Raw genomic sequence first — 11,292 nt, 5'->3', positions numbered from 1 at the left:
CACAATATACTGTATGTTTGTTAATTACCTGCTTTCATAGGCGTATCTATTAGGGTTGTGCACAGGTCCTCCCCGCAAGGTTCGCCTTGTATCAATTTGTTTTTTTAAATTATGATCTGAGCCACTCCATACTCTCTTTGCTTCAGTCTGTGTTTGGGGTTCTAAACTGCTCTGTACAAAACAGAACTCTGTGCTCCTCATTCATTATTTTTCTTATTTAACAAAATAAAATTTAACAAAATTATAACGTGGAAAGGGGGGGCCCTTTTAAAATTTTCCTCTTTTGGCCAAAGTGAACGAGCCCCTCCAGAGTGGATTAAGGCTGCCAAATTGCAGACAAATAGGTCCAGTGGTCTTTTGTGGGGGAAGTAAAATGAATTCATGTTCTTCCATAATTCACATTAGTTTCCTTTTCTTGAGAGGGAGAGCAGGGGTTTGTGTCTTTCTTAGCTAATGTAAAATAGCTAAGAGGTGGCTGAGTGGTGTGTATGCTTGCTTGCACATTTTAAAAACCTTCACAGCAGCCTTTCAGGCGTTAGGCCTTACTGGCCTCCAATAGGCCTATGGCATGAGACTATACAGAATGATACCTGTGGAGTTTTGAACAGCTCTAGATGGTGAGTGTGCGTATGTGTTAAAGCTGAGCAATGCAGGATTTAAAAGAGCACGTCTTAAATTAAATGTCTAACTTTTTATTTTTTAAAAAAATCTCAGCTGCATTCATTCATTCATTCATTCATTTAAAACACACAATTTGGAGCTCTTTAGTCAACATTTTGGACACCTCACGTCTTGAAAATCCAGTGAACAGGTGTGGGGAACCTTTCGTCCTCCAGATGTTGGTGAACTACAACTTCCATTAGCCCCAGCAAGCATGTCCAATAGCCAAGGATGATGGAAAGATCAAACATAGAGAACATAGAAGAGTTCAGAAATACTAAAGGAACAGAAGGCTTTGTGGGGCCTCAGCTGACTTGAGGAGATATTGACAACAGGTTTTGAATCAGTATGGGGGGAGGAGAGACATCCCAATCACCCCCATTTGTCTAGTTATTCAGCCTTCCTCCCAGACAGCCAATGCACACCACCAATATCCATGACAGTCATTTATAGCTTAATAACAAAACAAAGCCAAGGACCTTTTGTAAAGCTTTCCTACCTGGTCATCTGGAGGGGATTCTTGCTTGGCGAAAGGGCAAACAGGAAACTGATTACCATATTTTTCCGTGTATAAGACGCCCCCATGTATAAGGCGCCCCCTATTTTTGTGGACTCCAAATTAAGAAAACATCCCTTAGCACCACCCATGTATAAGACAAGCCCCAATTTCAAACCTATTTTTTTGGTGAAAAAACCTAGTCTTATACATGGAAAAATATGGTATATATGAACCCATCTGAAAGGTTGCTGGGGACTCCTCTCTTCATGCTTTGTCTATTTAGTTTACTTGATCTGGGTTTGAAGAGGAGTATGTGTGGCAGCAACTCATCTGACTTGCTTTTTATTAATATTGGGTTTTTTACACTCAGTGGGTTGTTGTTGTTGTTGAGGCTGCTGTCTGTCTTGATAAGGTTTACTGTTTCATATTCCAAGAACCACTTGTCTAGTAAATTTATTTACAGTTTAGGGTAGGGTAGCAACACATTGCATTAACAATATGAGCGTAGGCATTTCCTGGAAGCACCGAATATGTCAGCGGGATGATGGCTTAGCATTTATGAATTCCAAAAATCACCCTTCTAGGGAACAAAATAAACCCTTTATAAACTGATCATTGGGTGTTTTACTTCTGGCTACTGCAAAAGAAGAATATGCTCAGTCATCACTACACTGTGACAGCAAAGGCACCCACGAATACATAGATTTTGCACTGGCTTACAATAAACCTCCCTCCACTGTTGGTACTGTATACAGCTGCTTTCTTCACATCTGACCAGGCTGTTCTGCCAAGGGTGAGAGGGAAGAAAGCAGCACAGTTGTCATGTCCAGAGAACCATTCATGCGCATGATAATCCCCAACAATCTTTGTGTCTGAAAGTGAGAGCTTCAATAAAGTGGAACCCATGTGCACAGAGACCAAAACAAGGGGGAAAGAGGGAGAGATTGAGAAAACTGGTTGCAGAGGGATGGGGACCATTTTATGCTGATTTTTTGTGCCTCCCTGTATTCCCCAGTAATTTGAGTGCTGTGTGAAGTTATATTCATAGCTCTGGTTATTTGTGTGTTTCGGATGTATCCAGAGCTATTTGGCTAAAGGAGCTGTCATGGCTCAGGCCTTGGAACAGGATTAAGGGTGTCATAACTTCCCAAAGAGTAGGAGCTGCTAGGAAATCAGGAGGAAGCCAGCTCAAATTGTTATTCATGATGGGAAAGGCTAATCTGCAACCACAGACTTTGATCTTCCTTTCAGTAACACCTGAGAATCTTGCCCCTGATTATTTGTCATGGAACATCAACCATTCCTGCCTCGGAAAATAGTTGTCCTCAGCAGCCCAGCCCAGCCAGAAGCAACGCAGCACACATTTGGTCAGTATATTGCTCTTGATACTTAAACAGAGAGAATATAATTTGTAAATTTATACAACCTGAACGCCAACTAACAATCACATCATTATACCAATCCTGTCGTGTAAACTGGAATTATTATACCTATATTGCATGTGAGGGTTAAGCTATTCTGCTCTAAGTGCTGTCCCATGTCCTGAAAATCCTACTGTGTACTGCATATCGCTGATTTTCTCACGCTCACCCTGCTCCAAATGTGACAAGAGACTGTGGCCTTTGGACTGATGCTCCATTAAAAAACTACCATGTGCATAGAAAGGGTTCCTTGACTTGGTATTGTTCTGTGTCCATGGAAGTTGTTGTATGGAGATTTATTTCATTGTGCAAGTGGTACAGCCCAGGCACAGTTTTATCACCTTTGCAAGAACCCAGTGTCCAGTTTCGAGTATGAAGTGTGCTCAAAAGTGTGCACAGTTCCCCTCAGCGTAGAACAGGAACACAGGAAGCTAGCTTATACTGAGTCAGGTCTATATAGCTCAGTATTACGTACATTCACTGCCAGTTCTCCAGGATTTTAGAAATGCCAGGGACCAAGCCTGGAAACATCTGGAGGCAATGCAAATGCTCTCCCATTTAGCTAGGCCCTATCCTCACCCTACTTTCCCATTGCTTTCTGTAAAAGATCCACATGCGGATTTGAGTGCCCATGGACTTCAAAATGGACTTAATCCAAAACAATCTAACAGCTAAAAACTTAAGATGTTACTTGGCAGCCATTTCCATTCATTTCTAAGGACCAGTTTTCACATCAGAACCCCAGTTGAAAGAAGTGTGAACAGATTATTTGCAAATGCAACTGACTCGCAAAAAAAGTAGCATCTTAACCTGAATTTCAGGATGCTATTTAAATGCTGGCCATGTCTGAAAAATAGCTTGCAAAACCAATTCAAAGCTGGGCGTGATATGTAGCAACAGGAAAATAAAGCGCAACTGTATGCACCCAATCTCTTTGGCGTAGCTGAAGGGGACTCACTATATCATAGCCATTGTGTTTAAGACAAACATAAGGCAATAGCAGCAAGCACATTTTTTTCATTGAAGAAGAAACAAGTTGCTGCTTAAGAGGACCTATTATTTTATATCTAGCAAAATAAATAGTTTTGTTTGCTAAAATTAAGGCTGTAACTTGGAGCAAAGCTATCCTAATCCGCTGTGCTACTTTTACAACAGATTTCTCAGGGTTTTAATGGTGACAAACAGGAAACTCGGTAAGGCATGTTTTAATTAAAAACTTTATTATTTTCATTTTCATTACAATTCACAGTTTATGCATGGCAAGAGAACCTTTCTTACCATGTCAACATTCAGAACACTGTGCTGGGAGAAATCGTGGGGAGGGGCCTTTCCTTTTATGAGCCTGGCCTGGTCATAGTTAATGGAACTTTGCTGATTTGAGATGTACACTCTCAGTAACTCTTCATTGATTGCTATTTACATTGATAACTTAGATTTGTCAGAAAAGAAGATGAAGCATCCGTACATTTAACATTCATAGTTCATAATGCTATTCAATAATAGGACAGAATGGATTTGTTACTTGAATTGTGTCCAATTGAAGTCCCATTTGGCTTTAGATAATCAGAGCCAAGGATGCAGGCCTCAAACAGCTCTACAGATACAAGCCTCTGATTTCAACGAAGTTTGCATCATAGTTATGCTCTGAGGATCAGGCTGCCTATTAATCTCTTAAGGGGTATTATATTTGTTTTATATACAGCCAGGATGAAATAGAATAAAACGGTGGAGGAAAATAAAAGACAATCCATTCCGTTATTTAAAAATCCTGCATTCCTTCTGAATCTTGCACACACTTAGAAACAAAAGACACAAGAGGCTATAAAATTAATGTTTTTTCCCCTCTTTAAAACAATTAAAGAAATCCCAAGGATTGGTTTCAGATCTGTGTATCAGCCTATTCTACCCAAATATTCAATTATATTCAGATTGTGCTATTGGTCAACTGTTTTTCACGCCTGCATTTGTGTTCAGATACCGTCTATATTCTGGATGTAGAAAGTCACAGTGATGCCAGTTTCAGCTGCGTTCCCACTTTTAATCCCAGCTCCAGAATGGGCAAAAGCGTACGATGTAACATTCAGGAAAGCAATCAGCAGGCAGGATCCCTGTGCTAAAATAGCGTATGGCATGACGTGGCTAAAACAATGAAAATTTCAAATCCTTATCTGCCAGCAGCATGGTGTTTAATAGAAATGCTGATAATTCAGGATTGTTTCAATGTTGATTCTGTGTAAAATGAGTCTTTTGATTGCACCAAGTTAATCTTACCTATCAAATCGGTTAATAATACAAAACTGAAGATTTTTGGTATATGATGCATGGGACTGAACTGCCAACTACGGCTTAAGTAACGAGACCTGAAATGGATCCATGAATTCTACAGGTCTGTTGAGTGTACATACTCTGCACCTGAGTAATAAAAAAAGAAAAGAAACCTACTTGCAGGGAGACACCTTTTGCAACCCTGCTAATTGCAGTGCCTTTAAAGCTAGACTTAGAAGCGGTGGTGCTTTGATGTTTTTGGATTTGGCATCAGTTTCTTAATGCTGGTATCCTCAGCTTTAGACACCCTTAAAACATGATTGTTATGGTCTAGATGAAATATCAAAATGAGATAATGTTACTCATGCAAGAACCAACCAACAAACGAACAAACAAAAAACCATTATGAGAGTTATAGAGGTTCTGTTTCTTTAAAAGATAAGGCACTGACAAAAATTTCTTAGGTAAAAGGCTGCATAAGATTTTCTTGCCATTTACATATAGATTGTAGTCCATACATGGTCCGTTCCTAGGCTTGGTAAGGTAGACCCTGAAAAGTTTAAGGACTGATCCCTCAAAGCTACATTGTTAACCTAAACCAGCAGTATTCATTCTTAACGCCTTATGGCACATTAGGAGAGATGAAGAAACAGTCTGGGCACAAAAAAGGCATCAAACATTGCTTGTTCCAGCATTTGTCAATGACAGAAGTGCCATTCATTTTGTGTCTTTCAAGAGATACGATGGTGACTCTGAATCCTTATTGTGGGTGGATTTCTGTTGGAATTCATGCACATGATAAAAATAATGCTATTAGCATCAGTTATGGACAAGGGGGAAAGATATCAGGAACTACAAGGTAAAGTCTAAACCGTAGGCTTCTTCTTATTAAAAGATCAGGATTCAAAGTCAGTGCTACTTAATGTTTTCAATGACAGCAATCTCTTCTGCTGCACAGTGAGGAGTCAAGCCATTCATATAAATGCTGTCCGTCTTTGTGATGGCAGGCAAGAGGTCTTTCTCGCTGGTGAGGTGGTTGACAGACAAGGTTCTCTTGCAAGGAGTCAGGTCTTGGCTGTGGTTCACTGCCATTTCTGCAGAGAGCTTCCTTTTGATGGAGGTAGCCCGCTGGAACTTGTCGTAAATCTCCACACTCAGGCGTCTACGTGTTTCTTTGAACTCTGCCGTGACATTGGCTGTCCATTCAGCTGCATGAGCTCTGAACTCTCCCACCTAAAGAACAGAGGGAAGAAGGGGGGGAGGGGGGAGAGATAGAAAGAGAGAAAGATTGGGAAAGAGAGAGGGGAGAAAGATAATGTCACTTTGCACTATAAAAATCCATGCCTCTATTAAATCTCCATAGGAACAAAAGTTGACCATAGGCTGACAAAGAGCAGCTGCCCATTGGCACACGTCCTCTGTGCCCACAAATACTCCCTTTGATTGATGCCCAGATTTCGCATTATTTTGTTTCAGTGGAAGAATTTAGCTGCCATCTTCCTGATATAATAAAAAGGACACATAGCAACAGCTAAAAAACCTCCACAGCTAAAACATTTCACAGCTCTTTTTATAATTTTATCTAGGCCAGTGAGGTGAAATTGCCTTTAAAAATTAAGCCTCGACAGCTGAGAGGATCCCAGCTGCACAGGGAGCACTGAATTCCCAGCAATCCAGAGCGTGTGTTATGTGTTGTTACCAGGGGAGCTGTCGTGGTTATTTATGGACACCCTGGCAGTATGTGTAATGATCCCTGTGAGACTCGACACAGGCGTTTCTAAATTTAGATGGAAAGGGCTTTTAAAAGAAAAAATTCAGCTGTCGCTGTTCTGTTTTTAGTGCACGTTCAAACTCAGGATTAATGCAAGTGACAGTTTTAGTCAAGTCAGCAGAATGATTGCCAGTCTCTCCCTCCACTGCAGTAATAAGATTACTACGTGAAACTTGCAAGAGTGGTAGAATGAAGTGATCACTAACACTTTCAAATCATGCATATATGTATATCCCAGGGTGCAGGCATAATGATAAGTGTGGAAACTCATTTCTAAAAGTAATGTGAGCTAATATTTCTCTTTTGTACAATTTGAGGCTGCTATATGTGGGTGGGGATATATACGTGTGTGTGTGTGTGTGTGTGTGTGTGTGTGTGTGTGTGTATATATATATATATATATACACACACACACACCCTCACAACATGAACAAGCGTGACGACACATCCCGCTTGCCAGACATCTGGAAATTAGCCCTCCCCACAAAAACCGACACCAGAGCCAGAGGCACACAGAACGCCATCACCAATCAACCACACCAGATCCAAACCCAGACCCTCTCCACAGATAAATTACAGACACCATCCAGTAGCCAAACCATGGTGGCACCTCCGGATGCTGCACCCCCTTGCAATCCCTACACAGATCTGGCTGGCACAGGCCACAAAACCACAGCTCGCCCCTATACACGAAGCCAAGCCAGAGCACAACTAATTTCAGTACAGCCATCTTCTCAGAAAAACTCTTCACAAAGTTCAAGAGGTCAAGACACAAAGGCCTTAGCAACTAATCCACACCTAATGACCCACCTAAGTGGTACTCAGGATATCACTCAAGAAATCACTCAAGATATCCCTCAAGTAATTAAGGAACAAAAGAAGAAAAGGCACACTAGCCTGGGAACTTCCTCTCTGCCCAGAACATTGGAGGCTATACAACACACCTCCTCAACAGTATTTATAGGAACTCAAACACTGAGATCCTGCTCTGTTCCAGTAACAAGAAGCCGAAAGCACCAGCCTGAAGATGACGAGTGAGACCTCGTCGAAACGTCGCCTAGACACCCCATCTTTTACACGGGAAGACACCCGAGGACACCAAAACCTGCATATATATATATATATATATACACGCACACACACGCACACACACATATGATCTTGGTGTTGCGGCTAGCCACTTGCGCTGATGTTTTTTGCATTTATTATTTGAAATATTATCATTTTATATATTTATTTATATTCTGCTTTTTCCCAAATGTAATTGAAAGGAACATGCAATATATTTAAAGTAAAACAACAACAACATGACAGCAATCAATCACTACCAACAAATCAAAGCCATCAGTAGATTAAAACTGGCTGAAACAGCCAAAGGTTTAATAGCCAAAGGATCAACAATCCACTATTAGATTTAAGGTATAAGGTAGCTTCCTAGGTTTCTTCCTAAGGGCTTTATATACGGATGGCAACACTTTAAATCAGGCCTGGTAACAAATTGGCAGCCGGTGCAGGCAAATGGAGCAGAGGTGTAATATGCTGACAGGGTCTCATGCCTGTCAGCAATTGTGCTGCAGCATAATGCACTAGTTGCAGTTCCTAGACCAAGAACAAGAGACACCTCAGTGAAGTAATCCATACAGGGTGCATTGCAGTAAAAGTTGCCAGTACCAGATGATTGCATTCTTTTATTTCTTAAAACCATACATATCAATCACTCTCTCTTTCTGTTTTTGCAATAAACTTGTTAATTCTTTTATTCTAATACTTGTCTCTTATCTGCTTGCTAATTCCCTGATAACTAGTGCTATTATAAGTTTCCTTGGTTCTGTGGCATGCTGCAACTCTGAGCTCAAGACCTGAAAATACGCAGGTGGCGCTGTGGGTAAAAGCCTCAGTGCCTAGGACTTGCTGATCGAAAGGTTGGCGGTTCGAATCCCCGCGGCGGGGTGCGCTCCCGTTGCTCGGTCCCAGCGCCTGCCAACCTAGCAGTTCGAAAGCACTCCCGGGTGCAAGTAGATAAATAGGGACCGCTTACTGGTGGGAAGGTAAACGGCGTTTCCGTGTGCAGCTCTGGCTCGCCAGAGCAGCAATGTCACGCTGGCCACGTGACCCGGAAGTGTCTCCGGACAGCGCTGGCCCTGGCCTCTTGAGTGAGATGGGCGCACAACCCTAGAGTCTGTCAAGACTGGCCCGTACGGGCAGGGGTACCTTTACCTTTACCTTTACCTGTGCATGCACATGCACATGTAGACAAAGACACACAGTAACACTCTTGATGAAGCCACTCGTGTACCCAATGAGCACTGGTTCATAATAAGATAGAGATTTTTATGGTCACTCCATTAAATTTGGGAGCAGATAACGCATGGGCATTTTTACTTAAAACCCATTTGATTTATTTTCATGATTCATTAAGTTTAGAAAGGAGGTGTCAGACTGCTGCTTTAATCACTTCAAAGTGAATCTCTTTATAGTAATTACTGCACTTAAATAAATTAGCCTAATTGTTGAATTTTCAGTCATTGGCTGAAGCGGAGATTAGCAAGAATGTAGCTTTCGCAAAAGTATAAAAAAAATAAAGCAACGTGAATTATGAAGCATTCACTATTCAAAGTTGCATTGTCTGACCTTAAATAGAAAGAATCAGGGTTACAGATTTTGATGAACTACAATAAATTTATTGTGGAGATACCTTGCCAAAGGTGTTTTGCAGTAGTGGCCAGCGAGGTGGTGTGAATGGGGCTGCGCTGAAGACCCAGCTTCTCAATGCTGCACAATGCTACCAGTTAACAAGAAGAAAAGGAGGAAGGACAAGGCAGTGGGGGAGCTCTGCATGATGTGGGCACAGCAGGTGGAAGCACTGGATTGGCTCCATGGTTGCAGCCACACCACACCAAGCTGCCCACTTCCTTGCCCTTCCCCCTCTTGGTAAGTAGCAGCAATGTGCACCATTGGGAAGTCAGGAAGGCAATGTAGCTGCACCCACACAGCCTCACCAGCTGGTATTGGCTCTACCATTGAGTAGGGTGGCTACTCACATATTGCCAAGGGACCTCTGGAATGGTGTATGATGGAGCATGAAAGGGTTGCAGTAGGCTCAGGAAAGTCAGCAGGGCTGCCTTGTGCAAGCAAAGAGCCTTTCCGCTCCTGCAAAACATCTCTGGATCCATGCCAGTGTGTTTTTAAATCCTATTTTCTATTCTGTATAGCATCCAGGATCATATGAAAAATTAATCAGCAGTCATACTGTTTCTTTTTCAGGTCTCCCCTCGATGGCAAATTGAGAACATGTACCTTCCATTTACAAAATTCCTTCTGTGATGGTTCCTGATTTAAAAGGGGCCAGGCATTTTCACAACTAAAGTTGCTAATAAAAGCAAACAGAAGTCAAAAGCCACACTCTAGAGAAGATTAAAAACACATTAAGTCCCTTTGAAATTAATGAGGCCAGTATCTGCACTTAATGCAGCTTGAATTTAGTGACATGGAGTCATACTTGCCAATTTCTGAACTGTTCCTTCAGGGTTCCCCCAGTACCACCACTTATGCTGTTATAATGGAATGTGAAAATGTCACTGACAATCTGGACTGTTATATTTCAAGACAATGTGCAAAGCCTCCTGGATTTAGAATGAGATGTTATTAGACTTGCTTTGTTTTGGATACCACCTTTCTTCTCTGTCACCATCCCATACCTGAGTTCAGGCCAGATCTTGAACTGAACATCCTGAACTGACCCCTTATTTTGTTGTTGCTAAAGAACCAGTTGGCTATGCAGCAGGAACTATTCATAAACTCTGCAGACTGCTTGGTCACACATCCAGGAGATGACATAAAGTTACATCTCCCCAAATTACTGTACAATTGGAGGAGGGGGCACGTTCAACAATCTATATTCACACCATTTGTATAGATGGCTTTGCACTGAATGGGTCTCTGAAAAACTCCAAAAGCGCTGGCACTCCTCATCACATTGCAATAACATGCAAAGCAAAGTGTATGGGCTCCACCCTTGCAAACTGTTTGTCCATGTCTTCTTTCAACATGGGAATTCTGTAGGGTGTGGTACCAAAATCACAATTTCCCTAGGTGATCTAAGGTCTATAAAGGGGAAGGTGGTTTCTCAGGTAACTTGGTCCAGATCTTGAGCAATCTAATTCTCAGAGTTCTTAGTCATATGGTGCCTCTGAGGCCTGTTTCTTGGTTACCTTCTGTAAGTTTTAATAGTAATTTTTGTAATAAAATGGAGTTCATGTGTTTTTGGTGGTGCCTTTGGGCAGAAGTAACTCACAGAATAAAAAGGTGATAGGGATTTAGTGCAGCACACTATTAAGGCACTCCCATTTCCTTTTGATTCTTGGGTTACTTGTATATAGAGTGGTGTCATCCTTCTCTATTGCATCTGATTGGAGAAAGTTGGCATCACAGTTGCTGGAAGTAACAATGAGCAAGACTATTGCTCTGGACTCTAATTCTTCTGTGCCCTCAAATGCACTCAAAGAAAATGTTACCTTTTCAAAATACAAGTGGCTTTCCCATGTATTGCTAAAGACATAAGCTCAAAAGGTTACTGATAGAGGGCTGCGCAATTTTCAGACTGCCAGAGCTCATAAGCAACAAGCTCTTGTAATTAAATTCCTCCTCCTCTTTATAACAATGTTTTGGTGAGAGTT

General features: G+C 41.6%; 1 protein-coding gene across 3 annotated transcripts in view; it reads right to left on the bottom strand.

Annotated features, from left to right (window-relative positions):
• Positions 1 to 3,781: 3,781 nt before the first annotated feature.
• KCNK2 (potassium two pore domain channel subfamily K member 2) overlaps positions 3,782 to 11,292 on the bottom strand; it is a 90,844-nt gene continuing 83,333 nt past the window's right edge. For all 3 annotated transcript variants that reach the window (XM_077925586.1, XM_028724646.2, XM_028724647.2), the window contains exon 7: positions 3,782 to 6,078. In XM_077925586.1, coding sequence (XP_077781712.1) covers positions 5,761 to 6,078 — 318 coding nt within the window. In that variant the 3' untranslated portion in view covers positions 3,782 to 5,760. The remainder of the gene's footprint in view (positions 6,079 to 11,292) is intronic.

Source organism: Podarcis muralis, chromosome 3, assembly GCF_964188315.1.
Source record: "Podarcis muralis chromosome 3, rPodMur119.hap1.1, whole genome shotgun sequence".
Taxonomy (NCBI): Eukaryota; Metazoa; Chordata; class Lepidosauria; order Squamata; family Lacertidae; genus Podarcis; species Podarcis muralis.
This window is presented reverse-complemented; position numbering and strand designations above follow the sequence as displayed.